The 19,687-nt window shown below is 40.3% G+C and overlaps 1 protein-coding gene across 9 annotated transcripts in view; it reads left to right on the top strand.

Moving 5' to 3' along the window:
* Positions 1 to 19,687, top strand: part of ENOX1 (ecto-NOX disulfide-thiol exchanger 1) — a 361,993-nt gene that overhangs the window by 298,990 nt on the left and 43,316 nt on the right. For all 9 annotated transcript variants that reach the window (XM_030036520.2, XM_030036518.2, XM_030036519.2 and 6 more), the window contains one exon: positions 19,132 to 19,316. In XM_030036520.2, the coding sequence (XP_029892380.1) occupies positions 19,132 to 19,316 (185 nt within the window). The remainder of the gene's footprint in view (positions 1 to 19,131; positions 19,317 to 19,687) is intronic.

Here is a 19,687-nt window from a genome sequence, read left to right as displayed (position 1 = left end):
GGGAGCTGCCAGCCAGCAGTGAGCTTTAAGGAAGGTAAAGGTGGGAGTAGTATGGAAAGAAAGTGAGAGTCTGATGATGAGGATAATTTTGATCTTGTCCTTTGCATACAGGCGCCATATTAAGAAAGGAACGAATTTTATCTGTTCAGTGGTTTCAAGTCCTTGTATGCCAGCACAAAAGTGTTGATTCAAGCTTATGTAGAGAAATGCTCTTTGGCTCCTCCTGTGACAAGATGCTGTGTGAGGTCGAATGACTCCAGAATGAGAAAGACCAAAGGAAGGAATGTCATTCTGGCAAAGAATTTTTTACTATGACATCTCTTTTGAGGGGAGACTTAATAGTTTTCCTGGAGTAAAACCTGTAAAGGGCAGCCTTAATTTTTGCTTGGCTAATTGTGTGGATTTGAATTTTTCTAGACACCATTAGCAGAATGTTTGGAGCGGAGACAGTGGGTCGTGGCAGACAAAGCACTGCTAGCAATCAGAAATTTTTATGAATGTCTAATCATTTTACCTTGACTGTGTCCACTCTTATGGAGGGAAGTCATTAGAATTAACAACAGGAAGGTAGAGCCAGAAATACCCACAGCCTGCACGCCAGAAAAGGAGTAATGATGTTTTGAACTGTCATACTTATCAATTCAGCTAGGTTTAACACATTCATGGTTAGGGCAGAACTATGCCGGTCATTCTTTTTGTGACATCACAAATTAAAGGATGTTTGGTTTTCTTCCATGAAAAGGGACATTTCTATCAAAAGTTTTCATGTCAGATATTTCTACAGCATTCCATCCCAAACAACTTCAGTTTATATGTATTGTTATAATGTGGGCACTTGAGTCCCCTCAGAGATAACACTAGCAAATCCAGTACTGTGTTGCATACTAGATCAAAATTTAGCAGTATGGATTGACTTGAGTACTTGTCCATCACTGGCCATTGTACCATTCATCATCCTCTTGATCTTAGTGGAGTTGATCCAGCCTGCTGCATACGTAGAGTCATCCAGTTCTAAAATTAATTTTGTAGCTTTCTTCTTCCAACATTACAGTCTTAACTGAAGCAAGCGCATTTGATTCTTCTGTCATTGACAATAGAGGGAACTTGGAGTTAAAGCAATGAAGTTATTGGGTATAAAACGTTGGTAAATGAAAAGAAAGTGAGATAAGGACATTTTTTTTTTTCATTTTTATGTACAGAGAAGTGATTCCTCCTTCTTTCTTCTAGCATTTTTTTTTTAAATTACTATTTGTGTTGGCTGCCTTCCCTTTTTCTTTTTTTCTTTTTTTCATTCTTTTTGAGTATGTCATTCCAGAACTACCTCTTTATCTCACTGGAGTGGCTATTTGTATTCACAGTAACCTCTGTTCTACAAAGAATGTCTTTTAAAGAATCTTTTATCACAAAGAAACAATTCTGCACAGTGAGAAAACATTGACACTTTCTCTATTTTTAACCCCTTTTCTTTAAATGTTTGTCTAAATGCTTAACAATGGGAAGGGCAAGGCTTGAATAACACAGAGAAGATATTGTGCCTCTTCAATTCAAGGACAGCATGCACACATAAAGGCCTAAAACCCTAAATTTGAAAGTGGCTGAAGCAATGAGACATGATGAATTGATTTGGATAGTTCCAGACTTCTGGACTGCCCGTCCTGCCATCCCAACGATTTTCTTGAGGACGTTATTTTTCAGCCTGCCCTACTCGACAGCGGGAACAAGACTCCTGGGAAGTTGCCATCCCCAAAGCTAGAACAGGTGACAGAGATTCCCCCAGGCTCCAACACCTGCGTCAGGTCTTTTTTCACTAGTTCACCTAGTTAAATCACCCCTAGTACAAGAAGGCTTAATTAATTCACCGATGTAGAATGGGTCCTAAGACCTCATTCTGTCTTGGTAAAGTGTAGCTTCAGGAGTCTCCCAGTGTAATTTCTTCTGTTAGTCAAGCCTTTTTCTTTCAGAAATAACTCCACTCCTGTGAGCATCTAAATAGTGTGGTGCTGAGTGTGTCGCATTTCCTCACAGCTAGACTGGTTAGAATGAAAACTCTCCTCTAGGATATCTGAAAAGAAACCTATTCATCATGGTGAAAAAAAGACGGTGGAATCCAGCCCCAGCATTTGAAAACGCAGTGCAACACATTTAAGCCCTGAGGCTGTGCAAAAGGACCTCAGTGCCCGAATGCTTATCCAGAATTGCTGGACTTCAGGTTTCAGAGGAACGTTTCAGTAAGCTGAGGCCCTTGTACACAATAAGTTCTGGGGATTTGGGGTAGATGATGAAAAAGCTGTTACTAAGAATGGTTTGCATTTTTTCTTCAAGTTGTGCAAGATATTAGGTCATGCAAGAGATCAAGTCATGGTGCATGTTAGAAATCTACTAATAGCTGTTTGGGAAGATTTGGGCTTGCTGCTTGCTACTTGCGACAGTGCAGAACAGCTCCAGAGGGACTTGTTGCCAAGTGTGTCACTCCATTCTAGACTCAAATCCTCTTCTTTCATCTGCCAATTGCTCTTCTAGTTGTTTATGAACTTGATTTACTGATATCAGTGACTCAGTGGCAGAGCTGGGAAAAGAATTGGGACCTCCAGTCTCCTGAACCTCTCTTCCACCCTCTAGTCCGTGTTGCAGGGCTGGGGCACTGCCTCCTGCGCAAAGACCTTCTGCTCCTCCAGGTGTTTTATAGGTTGTTCTCCCTGGATTTATTTAGTACCCTACTCTATCGTGTCCAAGCTGAATCTTCAAGGAAAAGGAAGGCATCGCTACCTGCTTGTCCTGTTGGAGAACATCTCAAACCGCTGTAAGGGCTCCCCAAAGAGCCCCCCAGGGAATCCAATAAGTTGGCTGAACTATCATACATGCCTAGTTTATCGGAAAACCTCCTGGTTTCACAGACTAAAGGTCATTTGCAATACAGGGAAAGCTGGCAAAAGGCTAACCTGAGACTAAGTGAATCTTGCCTGTGGAATCAGCTGTTCTTTTAAATTATTTTCTTTTTTTTTTTTTCCCCCCCAAAATTCAGCCTTTAAACAGTGATTTTTCTGCAATGTGGATTTTGGAGTTTGAAAGGGACAAGAGGATTGCTGAAGTAAAGCTGGGAGATTGCTAAGAAAAAAATAATAATGATGATTGGCAACTCAGTTAATACATTTGAAAGTCAAGGTGCAGCTACTGAAGCATTAGCTCAAGGGGAAAAAAAAAGGATTCAGCGCTGGAGTCTAGAGGATATACGAAAATCTTCAGAACAATCAGGATTTATGGATGCTTCGTCTCCCACCTGCTGGCACCGGGAGTAAGGATCCACATGTAAAAGCCTCCAAAGTAATTTTAAGAATTAGTGAAGTGAAGCTGCATGTTGTAGAAAAGAGCTGAAGTTTGGTTTATGCCTAGAAGGCACCTGTAATTTTACTTTAAGGGGAGGTGGGTTAATCTCTTCCTTTTGCAGTTCTCGGCGACGTGCCATTAATTCTAGCAACTCCAACTCCAGCGAGAGACTGCAGCTGGCACCGCGGAACAGAAAGAAATGCACAGTGCCTGCAGAGGGATGCGGGAAGGATGGTCGCGTGATTAAGGCTTTTGACTTGGATCCCAGAGCTCTGGGCCAAATCCCAGCTCTGCTACATACCCCCTGCCTGGACTAATCAATGAATTTCTGTTATCTCAGTTCCCTACTATCAAATGGAGGCAACGGTGCTTCTTTTCATTCAGCCGCTGCCTGTTCGGTCCGCGTGGATGCTAAGCGCGTTGGTCGAGGGCTGTCTCCAGCTCAGCAGACTTGCAATAGCCCCTCCGTGGGCCCCTGGAGCGTTTTCACCACCTGTGATGAAGTAACGTAATAACATCACGGGGACTGCATGCAAATAGTAAATCGCAAGTTATGCAGTGCAAGCCCGGTTTGAGCACGTAGGATTGGCGCTGCTTTCCGAGTCAGGAACGACACCCCCTAAGGCAGGATTTTCAAACCTACCTAAAGTAGTGCCCACCTTAAACATTGAAGCTCTTTCTGTCTTCAGCAGTAGCCCGGATCTTTAATGCTCTTCTGACCTGATCTGTCCTGTTTGCAGCATCAGCTAATTCACTTGCCATAGGAGACAGGCTGAAGAGTGGGCAGTCCATCTCACAGAAGAGCGTAAGTCCTTGTGAAAGTCAGTATTTGAAAATCGCACCGGGGTGCACACAGCATAAAACAGGCTTTGTGACATTGTTCATAAGTCTGTCTTGAAAGTTGCAAGCCTGGCAAGTCTTCAAGGAAAGCCTGAAACAACACCAAAGTGATCTGTGTGGTGCTTATTCATCTCTTCTCTGCAATTCAATCCTCTTTTTGCCTTCTCTAAGGCTTGTGTGAATGCAGAGATGCACACGTGGAATGGAAACTGAGTTTTATAGCTGGATTAAACTGGTAGGGAAGCTTTATATAGCTTGTTACAACTTTGAATAGAAATTGCTGAGCCCCAGCTGTGTGGAGCTGAGCTTTGCTCTTCCTTTTCTTCCAACTGGCCCAGTGTCACGGCAGATCTCATGGCAGATCCTCTTCTTCCTCCTGATCCGAGGAATCAGATATTTCTCCCTTCCTTTCCTGTAAGTGTAATCTTTGGGGGTTTATGGGAGATTTTATTTTAAACAAAAGTCTGATTTATTTTTCTGTCATTACCTCTCCATGCCATAGCTTTTCGCCATCAAATTTTGTGAAAGTGGTACTGGTATTTAACAAGCCCATAATTTGCCCATTTTCCTTTTAAACACTTGCTGATAAAGATAATGTAAAATAACAAAATGTATTTACTTTAGAAATTAATGGCCTAGCATTGCTTTTCTCCTCAAATAAATCAATACCATTTCAAAGCCACCAGCAGCTGGTGTCATAATCAGCCCTGCGGTAACAAACATATAAAGGCATATGAAGAGGAAAATAAACCCTGCTAACAGAAGCTACTAACCAGGTTTTATAAGCAATCTCGAAGAAAAGAACGTATTTAAAATCTGAAGCTCTGAATTATCACCGTACTGACACGGTCCCCTCTCTGGCCGGAGAAGACAGCCGAACAACCCTTTTAAGCAATGTGAGTGGAGTAACTTCCCTTTGAATGGAAATGCTCTGGACACAGCAGACAATCAGCTTTGCTCCCTGAGACCATCAGGGATGATCACTAGAAAGCAGCACAAGATGATTACTCCCTCTACGCCGGGAAAAGTCTGCTCTAGCGTCTTTCACAGCGTGCCAGTTCAGAGCTGTTATCATCAGGCAGACTCCAATTTTGTGCCTTAAAATGCGTCCCATTTTTCCCACGGCTTTTACAAAAATAGGCTGAAATTCAGGAAGCGTCTAGGCAGGGGCCTAATTTTATGGCCCTGGTTTTAAGTCCATTTGGCTCTAATAATTCTTCTTGTGCAGCTGAATTTAGCTGAATTTAGCCTTGATGAATCGGGGCTGAAGGTAGTTGCCAAGCCTGTCTTCCCTGGGGAATAAAGACAGCCTTGTCCTGTCCCAGGTACTGGGCCAGTTCCTCTGGATCGTGCACGACACGTCGGCTGGGGGACGAAGGGTTGTGCCGGTCCTGTGGACGCAGCAGTGAAGGGGTTAACCTAACTTTCAACTTTTAGCGGAAACGGACACTTCAAAGGCATTTTCCTAATATGGGGTTTAGGAGGACGTCCCGTTTACTACAAAACAAGTCTGTTGTGCTTTGATGCTTTTCAACTGCCAGAAATACTATTATCTAGATTACATTTTATCATGTTTTCTGGGTATTTCATACTGATAAGGTTTTATGCAGGATCATTACATATGAGAATAGATTTAATCCTGTTTTTAGTAAGCTTTAAGGACACTGAGGGATTATTTATGTAATAAGATGCAAAGTTGCTATGGAAAATGCTATAGCAACCTAACATCTTCACAAAACCAAGCAGCCACTTGTGACAGCAATCTAAATTTACATTTATTTTAGTGTCATTTTATTGACATTCTTAGTATCTCATTTTGACAGCATGTTAAAATATGTTTTGCATTCATGCTAGAACAAAATTAACAGCATGTTGTTGGAATGAAGATGATGCTTATAATTTTTTGAGATAATTTTAGCATATTTCATTTTGTGTAAATAACATTAAAATAGTAGTGAAAAGAAGTTTGGGTGCATCCCCTCTGTAATAGAGCAAACAATGCACATTCAAAGTAATATTTTACAAGTCAGTGAAAGCTCAACTGTTTTTATTTGCTTTATATCTGAATGAAAATATTTTTAAGAAAGAAATGATTTTGTTATTAGAATTTATTTCAAATCCTATATCTTTTATTATAACTTTCCCAGTTCAGGATACAGGCTATAATTTTTCATTAGGTTTCATAAAGCAGAACATCATTTGTGAATGTGTAGACTTGCAGTTTGATAGGGAGCTGCCCCGTTTAAATAGGACTTTTCTAAAACATAGGATAACAGTACACATTGCCCCTTAGGAGGTTAAATAAAAAGGAAAGAAAAAACAAACACAAAGTGACAAAACAGTCTGAACTCTGTCCTGTGCTCATTGCAGTTAATAATGAAACTCGCATTGACTTCAATGGGAGCAGAAGCAAGCTCTGTATATTGATTTTCTCCATCCCCCTCCATTAAGAATCCTGAAGTGCGGCTGTAACATTGTTGAAGTGGGATGTTGGCAGCAAAATCAATAAAAGACAATATTAGAACATATGCTGTTTTCAGCTTCCTCGCAATCTGATATAGCTGGTATTAGCATTCTTCTCCAAATTACACTTCATGCTTTCTATAAAGTGACCTTCCTTATAGTGCCCTCTCCAATATAAAGCTTTTGTGCTCTTACTCTCATATTTAGCCGTCAAGAGAATGAGCCCTATTTATCACAGTGAAGATGGTTGATTCTGAACAGAGCATAAAGAACAGATTCCTTCAAGAGTGGCTTCAGCCTAAACCCCATTGCTGACCTCCAGTGAAAGATCATTTCTACTATTGTTTAAACTAAGCTCTTGGCTTTAGGTTTTCTCAATTATGCTGCCCTTCATACCCCGTTGTTTTTAGAAACCCTTTTCACCCCAGCGCATTAGAGAAGCTTGCAGATATTGCTTGAGGTGGAGATTTAGGTACCTTCTTATCCACTGTTAAATCCAAGAAACATCAGCCATTGCTAAGTTGTCAGAGGAGATAATGATCAGAAAGCAGAGTCTTTTCCAATGTCAGTGCAAGCTTCTAAACTCATAATTGCAGCTTTGGGGAGCATCCTTATGTCATGAGATGTGCGAGACTGGCTGAAGTTTCCAAAGCATTAAAAGCTTCTTTTTCAAAGCGTGCAGCTTCTCATTCCTTGTGTGTCCAGCTGACTGGCAGTCTGTGATGTGGTTGCATGCCAGGAGTTAAAAACACACCCAGCAGAGCTGGAAGAGCTTGAAGCTGGATGGCCACAGAAACTCCCAAAACTACTACTAATTAGTGATGCTGCTTTACTTTGGCGAATGAATCTTAGATTCAGAGGAGTTTCACGGTGTCCTGCTCTTTGGTTTTGGCTTAAAGACCATCTCAAGAAAATAAGCTTCTTACTAACGACACGTATCCATAGTGTAGCATTTCTGTGACCAATATATTGAAGGATTTGGTTCACAAAATTGAAAGCCAAGTGGATTCAAAGCTGCTTGGAGGTGAGTGATCTTCTTTTAGTCTATTTTGGTTTTAGATTCACGGCAGAGAGAAGAGAAAACAAAAAACCAGTCCTCTAGGATGTGAGATGACAGACCGAAGAACTAGATACCATACCAAAACCATACCATTTTATTCCACTACACTAATTCCAGCATGTAACTCCTTGAACACCAGCGTACAGAACTCTAAAGGAGGAAAATTTTTCTTCTGTCTTAAAAGAAAGGCAGTTTGTTTTGTTGGCTTTTGTGTGTTTTTGGTTTTGTTTTTTTTTAATTAGGAGGAATTCTAATTGCCCTTTTTTTTGTCTTTCAATGGGCAAAATAGTTTTCAACGTTTTTGTTTATTTATTCAGCCCTCCACATATTCAATGCACTGCAAGTTTCATCAGGTGCAAGAACTGTGCCAAGCGTGTCTTTACAGCACTTGTATCCAGTGATTGCTGAGCTGCTTCTGCAGCTGCCAAGTGCCCATCTCACACGTCAACCAGGGATCTCTCTGAAGAGATTTGGGTGGTTGCTAGTCCACAACACCAGTTTCTTCATTGCTTCCTTGTCATGTGTCAGTCATAGACTGTCTTCCCTCTTAAATTTGTCTGAGCTCTGGAGACAAGTGAGCGCTTTGAACAGTCGAGGAAGAACATGATAAAAAGCAATAGCTCTCCCCATGTTGTTCTATTATCAGATAGTCGTCTCCCTCATCATGTTTTGTTGATAGGTTTTGAGATGCCGGTGCTGTTAGACCTCGATCCCACAAGCTGCTGCCTGCTGCTTGGAGTGTTTGCACTCACCTTCTGCTCAACACCCACAGACACAAAGTCCTAAGCAGTGGCTTACCCAGAAAGTCTGGTACAAGGAGTATCTCACAGTTATCTCTTCAAAGTTACACGCTTTTTGCAAATTTCAATAAATTGTCTGTTTCTGAAAGGACTGGAAGTACCACTAAGCTCTGTAGAACCCTGTCATCTGCAAGTTTGCAACACGTTTTATTTTTCAGTAGCTGAGAAAATACCTACTAAACATGTTAAATTGTGGAGAAGCACAGTGGCCTCTATTTGCAGATACTGAATATGCTGGAGGCAGGAGGGAGGGGAGAAAAAGAGGTTTTGGCTTGCAGATGCAGCTCCTCTGGACACCCTTCCATTCACATAAGTGATAAATGGCTCAAGAAATGCTGTCTTTGAATGTGAGAGTCAAGAAATTACAGTCTTCATGTGATCATTTGCTTATGCCTTCTAAAGGGATAAAAACATATTCCCATATTTAAGATCCATTTTTATCTAAGGCCAAAGTAACTGAGCAAGTATTTGAGTGTTATGCACAAATTTAAAAGAAAAATTAGGTCAGCCCTCCAATCCAGTACAAGGTCAGATAGCTAGCTGGATAAAGGCTCTCCTGCAATTTAAAGTGCAATAGAATTTTGTACAAAAGTGGTTTATCCTCACATTTATAGAAAGCGTTTTACGTTTATGAACAAAATTTGCCTATCGTAAATCAGAACAATTCAAACCACCACAGTCACTTAAAATAATCAGAGCAACCCTTTCTTCCCTAATGAATGTGACAAATTGAGGGATTCACGTGCACACTGTCAGGTTTGTTTCCAAGTAGCAATGACAGTTTCTTCATATTTATAAGTCCTACAGATTTTTTTTTTTCCAAGTTGTTACAGTGCTGCTGGGCCTGAATGCAATTCCTAGTTCAAATGCCAACAGCAGCAATGCAGCCAGGCATCTTGTAAATGCCACTGTTTATTATTTAAGTCTGAATAAAAATATAGCAGTTACTCTGAATCCTAAGAAGTAACCATCAGTAACCCACCTACACACAGATTTACCTATATGGAATAATGTTTGAATATCCTAAAAGTAATTTATGTGTCAATCACATGTACACACATACATATAATCCATTTATGCAATATACATAAGATTAACATAACATATATGAAACACTGAGCATTCATCAGCATCTCTTGTGCTATGCAGAATTCAAATGTCTGTACCCTCAGTTGCAAAGCACCATTAATACAAGTGGCATTTTTCCATTACTGATGTGGGAGAGGGTCATCAGTGCCACTTGGCATCTCCCCAGTAACCAGCACTTTTCTTACTTGAGTGAACATACTCCTTTGCCCTCAAGACTAAAATGTCCTCTGTTCACTTTTCGTGTTACAGGAATACAGTCATTTTTTTTAATATCATTGATTAGAGGAAAAAGTCACTTCTTTGCTGGCATCTTTAAAGCACAATCTCTGTAAAAGTGTTGTAGTAGTTCTGTTTCTCAATTAGGAAAAAAAGCGGAACCTCTAAAAGAGACTGAGTACTTGATTAATTATATTTAACTGAGGCAGCAGTTATTGGCAAATATAAAGTATCTGAAAAATTCCCCTCATCACAAACCAGATACTCTAATAAGCAGTGAAAAGGAGTGATTTTTACTGCATTTTGAAAATATCTGAGAACTGCTACTATTTTTGATCAAAGTTACACCCCTACATTTTCTTATGATGGCTTGCTTCCTATGCCCCTAGTGCCAGAGGAGAACCGAGCAGGAGAGGCAACGCAACAACCAACCCAACTAACCGTCCACCCATCACAGTTGTCCGTGCAGAGCCAACTCTTCCCTCTCCTGTCTCCCCTTACGCATATGCCAAGTCAGTTGGGCTTGGTACATATCAAGGGTGGCAGTAGAAGAACTGCAACCCAAAAAGGAGAGGAAATAAGGGGCCTTTGCTTTAAGGAGGTGACCCGGAGAAACTGGTCTCAACGGGGCAGATATTAACTAGCAACTGTCAAAATATCATTTATGAGCTATGTAGATTCCTGTTCTCCAAAGAGATGCTGTCAAGTAAAATAGACCTAAAATGTGACAGGCTTTGATGTTATTGTAACAAGGTGGTCTCTTCCAAATTCTAAATGTGCGTTTCAGTAATGTGATGTGACATCTTTGTAGGAAAAGTCCAAATCACTTAATGCTGCAAGTTACCTGGGACAGAACTGGGTAAGAAGGGACTGGAGAAGGTACTGCAAAATAAGTGTAAGTGAGGGAAGAGAGAAACATCTGGAAATGTCAGGCAAGTGGCAGTTACAAATAAGCAAAGAGATGGACTCATGTATTTGGAAGTGAACTGAACAGAACCAGTACAGAGGGAAAAGAGAGGAAGGTACCAAGAGGGGGCTAGAAAGATTGGCTTAAAGTGGGAGATTAGCCTTCTGTCTTTTGAGCCCTTTAGAGAAAGTTGGTTCACTGTTCAAGTGGGGTTTTTGCAACCATGAGGTCTAGATCAATGATCCCAAACTGAGCTCCTGAGCCAATGATGACTTGTAAGACTGTGGTAAGTAATTTGCATCTTATTCCTAGGACTGGCTAGAACAGTGAGATCAAATTGCCTTGTTAGTGTTTTGAATGAAAAGTCAGAGATTGTGAGAGCAGGGTGAAGTACAGAGAGCCGGTACTGATCCACAGTCTAGAAAGTTTGGAAGCTACTAGTCCAGAAACTTAAAGCGGAGGTTTTCAGTTAATGATCTCTCTAGGGCTTTAAATAAAATGTCAGGTATCGTGAGACTCATCATAACACCACAGGAGTTGGCAGCACTGCTCTCTGGGGCTTTCTTAGTCCACTGCAGAGCCAGCATTTGCGTGCTACTTTTTGTTATTAGGCCCAGCTGGACTGTAATCTGTCCTCCCATTTCCTACACCTTCTTTGCTATTTGCAGAGAGATATGCTTCATTACACAAGAAATAATAAGCCTTCATAAATTACTGGTGAGCCACATGTGTAGTAAACCTCGGAAAGAACAGTGCTATTGCTGAAGTCTGCTAAGCAGGAAGAAGTTTTGTAAACTGAGAAAATGTCTCTTCAGAGAAATGCTTTGGTTTCTCAAATGTTACATCTGTCTGTACTGGATGGGATGGATAAAATTGCAGTTAAATGATGGTGCAACTTTTCTTCTTTTTTTCTTTCTTTTTTTTTTTTTTGTTTTTTCCTTCTTTTTTTTTTTTGGCAGCATCCTTCCATTTACTAATTGTTCGCCAGCAAGTTTTATGTGAATAGGAAGCTTGAAAATAATTCTCATGAGTATTCAATTTGAACATCTGGTATCATCATGAATGTAACTGGTATAATGAGCTTCTCTGCATTGAACATAGGCTGCATGGTGAGGAAAGGACTTTGAAGCAACTGCACCTGAATAAAGCAGGTTTTGTAAAAGAGTAAAACTCCCTCCCAGTGTGTGGGCCCTAACTCCCACTAACATTAATGACAATAACCCCTCCTCATACAGGATAATTAGTGCCCTTAGAGTGTAAATTTGCAGGTACTGAGACATTCAAATGAAGTGTGCCTAACATTAGAAAAAAATGTGGAAATTGCTTCATTGTTTGGTTACATTATGTCTGAAGGGGGAAAGAAAAAACTGTTCATGGCTAGGTTAGCTTCTAATTGCCCCAAATGATTTATTTTTATACCATTCTAATTCTGTTTTCAGAGTTTATTCAGGCTAGTTAGCTAGCTGCTTTCAAGCTTTAACCAAAGGATTTTTTTTAAAAGCCAAGTGACATAGTCTATTTTTGTGGAAACATGGGAGAACAATGGAAGAGGCATTTGTTAAAGAATGCGGTATAGGAATAATGGTGCTTTTATCTGCTAATATCAGACATATTTCTATGCACCCGTCATTGACGTCCGAGCACTATTTATGCTGGTGATCGGATATTTAGTAACTGTCCGTAAAGAAAAGAAAGTGTCCTCTAGGAACTCAAGGCAATGGATCAAAGCCACTTTAGATATCGGAGAACTCAGGAGCCCGACATTGTTGTAAAATGGGCTGAGAAGATGCCTCAAAGCGGCCAAGGTGTACCTAAGTCAGAGAGTTGCTTTCCCTTTGAACTGTGCGCAGAGCATACGTAACTAAAACTTGTTCTCAGAGCTCAGTTTTTATGGTAGGGTTTACAAACGTCAGGTGTGAGACAAGTGGACCTATACCTGGGCAGTTATAGATAATAACGGCCTCAACTCATCCTGCCAGGAGCTGACGACGAGTGGAGAATACAGAGAGAGGGTCGGCTTTGACCCAGTTCACGGTGGAGGCATAGCTTAATGCTTCTCTAGTTGCTCAGTGTGTGTCCCCACCGCAGAGACCATCCAACTTTCCGTCTGCCATGAGGGCCGTGCCTTCCATCCCACCACCTCGCAGACCTCCTGCAAACGCGACCTTCCCACCCACCTCAAGGTGTGGGTCACCCACTGGCATCGCCTCACACACCCCCTGCCACTGCGTCATCACAATTCCATCCTCCGACTGTAGCACAAAATTTAATTTCCTGTGGGCTGGAGCACTAAGTAGAACCTTATAGGGTAAGAATTAATGAGGGTCCAGTGGTCCCATCTAGTCTATGAAATGGAATTTTTTTTCCTTCAAGGAAGCTCCAATCTCAGCATCGTCCTTTCCTGACACACGGCAGCACGCACACACCGGTGTATCCTCTCACAGTTTCACATTCCACATGAAAACAGGCCCATTACTCACTTTTGATCTCCTCCTCCTTACACCCAGTAACTGTTCAAAATGCCACCATCTTTCTTATGCCACCATCTTTCTTGTGCCACCACCAGTCATCCTACCACGCTTCCTTTTCTCTTCCTTCATGTACTGAACTCAGGTCCAAAATTTTCTTTTGTTCCACCTAGCTTTTCCTAGAATCTGACCTCTGCCTTTATTCTGTCAAATTTCATACCCAAACCGTGTAACCTTGTGTGTGACTTCCAGGAGTTCCTTTTCTTTGGCCCTCACTTGAACCCTTTCTCAAGATAACACACAACGTATCTCCTAAGACCATCCACGCTATACTTCTGCTAAGACCATCTTCCTTACAATGACAAATGCCGTTATTGTATAACTTACCCTGTTTTCTACACCATCAAGACATGGCTCATGCCCTTCCAGATCCTCCAGAAAGATTTTTTCCTTGCTGGTTTTCCTCTGGTTCTACTGCTTCACAGTTCACCTATTTGAAAAACAAGCAAGCTAGCTGGAGGCCGGGGATAACTTTTATTGTTTGTATTTATAGTTGTGAACTTTGTGCCCTTATTTCTCTCCTCTCACATTTGTTCAGTCCCTCAAGCTGAAAACTCTTTGAAGTTGCAAGATGGCTTTTTTTTGACATTGTAAATGCTCTGCAATGGGAGTGATGCAAAAAATTACCATAATAACAGCCATCATTTTGACAGTTTTTGATGCTTTTCTTGTTGCTGTTATCAAAAGGAGCATTATATCATTTAAAACCTTATTTTCAACGCAGGAAATTAGGATAATGGCATTAGTAGAACTCAGATGGCAGGAAGGTTTGGGAATATGCTCTTCATCTGTTTTCACCCACGTCACTGTATCAATACATTGGCTAAAGTTCCAAAACCCTGAGAAATTCTGCTGAAGAGGTTAGACCAAAAGTCTGAAGATAGACAAATAAGCACAGAAGTTTTCAGTTTTCTGATCTATTTCTATACAAGTATAGAAGAATCTATAGGAAAAAATCTATAGAAAAAAAGATCTATAGAAGAAGTTCTGCTAGGAGGACCTAAGGGAAGTCTGTGCTCTTGAATTTACAAGAGGGGTTTCTGTTATTGTCGTTAGTGTTTGCTCATTTGTTTTTCAGATACTACTTTCAGATTGCCTCAGATTCTTGAGATGATAACCTACTGCCCTATGCATTTCAACCCAGAGTGTCCCCAGTAAGCGAATTAGCAGTCTGCCATTAGTGTTAACTGTAATGTTATTAGGGCATCATCTAATGAGAAATGCATAGCGCAGGTGTGCATTAGTAGAACTGGTAGAAAATTTTGAATTCTCCCTAATTTCCTCAATAGATAGATACATTCAGAGATCTGGGGTGTTCACTTTATTTCCTGGTCACTATGACATGATGTGAGTCATAAAATACTACAATTACCCTGTATCACCTGTGAAGACTTCCTCTACGTTGGCTCCAGTGGGCATTATTATGTATTAGGTTAAATATAGTCACAGAGTACCAGCTAAAAGTAAAAGGTACAGATCAGTACTACTCATAAAGAAAGCACTCTCCTAACTATCGGAGATAGATGCCCTAGAAGAATAAAGGTAATTGTTTGTTTCTTCTGAGACATCAGTCAATGGGTATGTCCTTAGACTTCAGTGGATTTCTGATTAGCCAGTCACTTCTTGTTTTAAAAAAGAGGATCTTTTTGATTTGGGTCTAGCCTGGGTCTAGCTGCATCTTGCCACTGAGGCTGTTGCCAAATTGTATATAGCACTTCTGCCTCAGCACAAGGAAACCACACTAACCTCTTAGATGTCCTCAAAATATCACTGTGAAGGTTTCCCCCCCTTAATGTATGTCTAATCGTCCCCCAGCTGCTTCTCTGAGACTGGCAGGTATCATTTTGCATCCCTCAGTGAAAATGCTGTAAACCATATATTGAGCTGGTTTCCAGCTGTGTTTGTTTAGGTAGGAACATTTTCGTCTGCTTGCAGCACAGGCAGTTATTTGGGATTTTTGTCAGAGTTTTCTTTTAGCTTCCTTGTATATAGTTCTTCTGTAAATGCTTTCAGCGTTCACTGTCTTTCTACCCTAAGATGCTTTTTAGCATGTCTCAGAGAGGGATTTTGTAGATGAGTATCTGAACTACCAAACTTAAAATGGCTTGACAAGTAGCATTGAGATGAGCTGAGTAAACTTTATTTTTTAACTAAAACTACATTCATCACCTTTGTCAATGAAGTCATAGCAAAAATTTCTGTAAAAATTTGAAAAATATTTACTTTTTAAAATGAAGATTCCCTTTTCCCCCAAAATTCTCCTCTAATTTTAATTTAGTATTCAATGAAGTGCCTTTCTTTATATAATATGTAATAAATTACATATTATTATATATAATTATTATAAATGAAATATAATTAAAAATAAATTATAATTAGTTTATATATAATAGATACTTTGTTTGGAATCAAAAGAGACATTGGTCTGAATCCAGAATTATTTTAATTTTAGTGCACTAAAATATAAATATCTTAAAATTATAGTTAGGTCAACACAAAGAATGTTTCTGATTTTGTTTACAACAGTTACCCAGTGCTGAATGAGCTGGAGCCCCTGGGGTCCACCAGGTGCCTGCCTTTGACTTATTCTCCTTTTCTGCTAACCACTCTGTCCACACGTTAGGAACTGACTACATGTAGCTTTAAATTAAATAGCAAAGGAACTACATGTATTTAATGTCATATCGTTTGTGAACTCTTCCCTAGAATTAATTCATTTAAAAGCTTGTGACAATTTAGTATTCTGTTACACTGCTGCTATCTATATGTGTTGAATTTTTCTTATTTAAGGACATATTTCTACGTTGGACTCTGTCTTTAATCGCTTATTGTGAACGGCTAGGTAGATCACCAGAGTGTATAATAATGTTGATAAAAAATTGTACACCTCTGGGAATCCTGCCTAATATCACAAACTTATCTCTGCTGTATTCTTAATCTCTCACTTTAGGTTTTTTGAGATATTTCCATTTTGTCTTAAAATAGTTTGTAACCTCTTCCAAACACAGCCTTTGTCTTCCGGTGTCTGCAATCTAGAATAAGAGGGCACCCGTCCTTGGGTGGGACTTCTTGGTAGTACTGCAATGTAATTATTGTCATATAGGTTTTAATATGGTATACTAAATAGAAATTTAAAATAGTGAAATAAAATAATGGCATTCAGAGGTGCACCTCTGATATTTTTAGCAGTAAAAAAGCTGTATTGTATTTCTACAGGAAGAATGGGCGGTTACCTTCACCCCTCATATATTCGGTGACTTGTTCCATTTGGATGAGTTATTTTTTAAACACCAATAGGTTCGTCACCTACAGGTTACTTACCTCTGCAATATGTCGTAGCCCCTTCCATTGCCCCTAATTTGCTGCCCCGGTAGCAGATTTCTCGTGCTGTCCCTTGCCCCGCTCAGTAGCCTGAACTCACCTAGGAGGACAAAAAGGAGAAGAAGTTCTGCAACCGGGCTGTAGCGTGACCCAGAAAATACACAAGGGCAGCCTTTCCAGGTAGGGCAGCCTGAACCTCGTCTGAATCTGGGTCCTAACCCACATCTCAGTGAGGACGGTGATGAACAAGTACATCGGCCTTACGCCCTCCGCTTGCACAGCAGCTCGCAGAAGTTTTTTAAGAGCTGGCTTAGGTGATGGACAGCAGATGAATTACTGCTGCCAAGCCACTGTAAAAACTTGAGTACGCCCGTGATGGCCTCCTTTCATGCTGCCAGAGAGCAGAAGGGCAGGCAGTTTCTGGCTAGATTTGAGTATTACTTTTAAAAAAAAACCTTTAAGTTGTGGGAGAGTCTAATTGGTAGGAGAAAGAGAGCACAAATGACAGAGAGGGACTTTTTACCAAGGCCTGTAGTTACAGGGCAAGGGGTAACGGTTTTAAACTGAAAGAAGGTAGGTTTAGATTGGATGTGAGGAAGAAGTTCTTCACTGTGAGGGTGCTGAGGCACTGGCACAGGTTGCCCAGAGAGGCTGTGGCTGCCCCATCCCTGGCAGTGTCCAAGGCCAGGTTGGATGGAGCTCTGTGTAACCTGGTCTAGTGGAAGGTGTCCCTGCCCATGGCAGGGGAGTTGGAATGAGATGATCTTTAGAGGTCCCTTCCAACTCAAACTATTTAATTTTGACTTGAGTTTTTGTTAGATTGAGGTTTTTATTTGCTTGGCCTCTTTTTTCTTCTCCCCCCCCCCCCCCCTTTCTTTTATTGTAGCTTTTTGGCTCTTACAAAAAAAAAAAAAGGATTTCATCCTCTTGTTTGCCCATTGGACTCATCATTGCGGTTTCTTGAGGGTAAATTTTGTCATGGAAGGATGATTACATGCTTTTCAGAACAATTTAATTTGATGTAACAATACTGTAACTGTTGCTAAATCTTCCAGAGAGATTCTGTAGAATATCCAAATTAAGCGCAATAACCAATACATGTCTGTGTTTGAATAGTAGCTAACTGTACTTTGTTTTGGATAATGCATTTGTACTATCTTAAAATTAGTAAAAATTATCTAAGAAAAAGGTAGATTTGTCCTACCAAAGATAAAACATTTTTATCGGTAATGAAATATTGTGACTTTCTATCTAAGTGCTGATATAATTTCACAAATGTGTTGAATCATGTTATCATGGGGAACAGGGGACTCTTTATCTGCGGAAGGTCTAGTCAAGAGAGGCCTAACATTAAATGGAGTTAATATACAATTTCCTATAATTTGCAGTTTAACCATATTGCTGTTGTAGGTGGGCAAGAAAGAATGCTGTGATACCAAGCCTGAAATCATTTAATCAGGAATGTAAATCAGTTATGTGCTTCAGTTACCAAATGTTGATAGAATTGGCTATGGTAGACTGTTGTTTTTTAATTACAGCTGGTCTGTAATGTTGTTGTGTTACCAGGTTCCAAGAAGGAAAATAGTATAGTATGGCAGTTTCCTATGCCAAATGACCACTGCTACTGCCAAGTATAAATACTACTAGGAGTGGGTTCTTCTAAAGGATGATAACCACATCCCTAAAGTAATGAATGCCACACTTCCCTATATGTATTTATGTTTGGATAATTTATTTAAATAATGTTCCTAGTACATGCTTTATAGCCTTCTGCCTTTTGCTATACAAATTTTAGCTTATATTGCAGACTGTGCAAGTCATTTGGCAAATGTAATTTCCATCCCTGCATACTAATCGATTTCTTCACAAACACCTGCTATCAGTTATGATAATAAAAATGCCATTCTAAATTGAAAAGGGGCCAAATGGAGCTTCCTAAGGAAATGACTTAAGTGTCTTTCAATGTCTTTAATGTAGTAATGTTCTTGTAGTGCCAACACTTTTTTTGAGCATTTGCATTTTATATAATTTTACTCTATTACATCATTTTTCCGTCTAAATGGTTCCTCATAACCATTGCTACGAAGTAGTTCATAGTGAGATTGGAGAGGAATTTCTGTGTTTCCTCTCTCATGGGACTAAATCCAGCAACTTTATGTAGTCAAAATTCCTTAGCACAGATCTGACTGGAACATCTGGCCACTACACTAGTATAAATACTAAACGGCTGCATTGGTTCGTATAACATCACTGGGAAAATGTTGTAAAGTTGGTGGGTGCTTTGCCCTTGGACTGCATGCCAGTTTCTTCCTAAAATATAAGCCTAAATTTAGCAGCCAGATTGCAAGTAGTGTTTGAATTATCCAGGGTCGCTTTATGGCTCCCTCCATCCCAGGAAATAACTTCCCAGCAACGGTCTTTGCCAGAACCTAATCATTTTCAGCTCTGCTGGGTCTTGTCTCAGCTCCGGAATGTCTCACTGGCTTTCAGCTGTATTGTCATCTCCCCTGACAATGTCCTCTGCGTTATTTGTAAGGAAACAATCCATTTTACTGATTTCTTCCCGTTTTCATTTTCTCTTAGCTCTAGCCGCCCAAGCATATGCGCTAAAGGAAGAGAACGATAGTCTTCGATGGCAGCTGGATGCTTATAGGAATGAAGTGGAGCTCCTGAAACAGGAGAAAGGACAACTCTTTCGAACAGAAGAAAGCCTTACAAAGGACCAGCAGCTGCAGTTCCTACAGCAGACAATGCAAGGCATGCAGCAGGTATTGCTAAGGAAGAAAAGAACAGGTCTTCTTTTTTAGGAAAGTGGTACCATGGGGCTGTGCTGGACTTAAGACTATTAGTCATGAAGGTCCTGATTTCTTTTCAGAGTCAAAATTTTATGGATTTTAGATGGGGGAAAGGGGAGGAGAAATTGGGGACATATTTAGGGATAGTTATTTTAGGAATTCATCAACTGTAAACCCACTGATCATTCAAGAAAACTCCTTATGCATGTTCTAGTTAGGAGCAAATTACTTCAGTACATCCCCAATTGCTCTCCCGACTTAATCCAATTGGCTCTAATTCCACACAAAAGTTCAAGAAAGTTTGTCCAGTGTAGCATAGCCAATGTTCTGTGGTGTCTTCATTT

This window comes from Aquila chrysaetos, chromosome 14 (genome assembly GCF_900496995.4).
Source record: "Aquila chrysaetos chrysaetos chromosome 14, bAquChr1.4, whole genome shotgun sequence".
Classification (NCBI taxonomy): Eukaryota; Metazoa; Chordata; class Aves; order Accipitriformes; family Accipitridae; genus Aquila; species Aquila chrysaetos.
The sequence above is the reverse complement of the archived record's forward strand: the minus strand, read 5'-3'. Positions and strand labels throughout refer to the sequence as shown.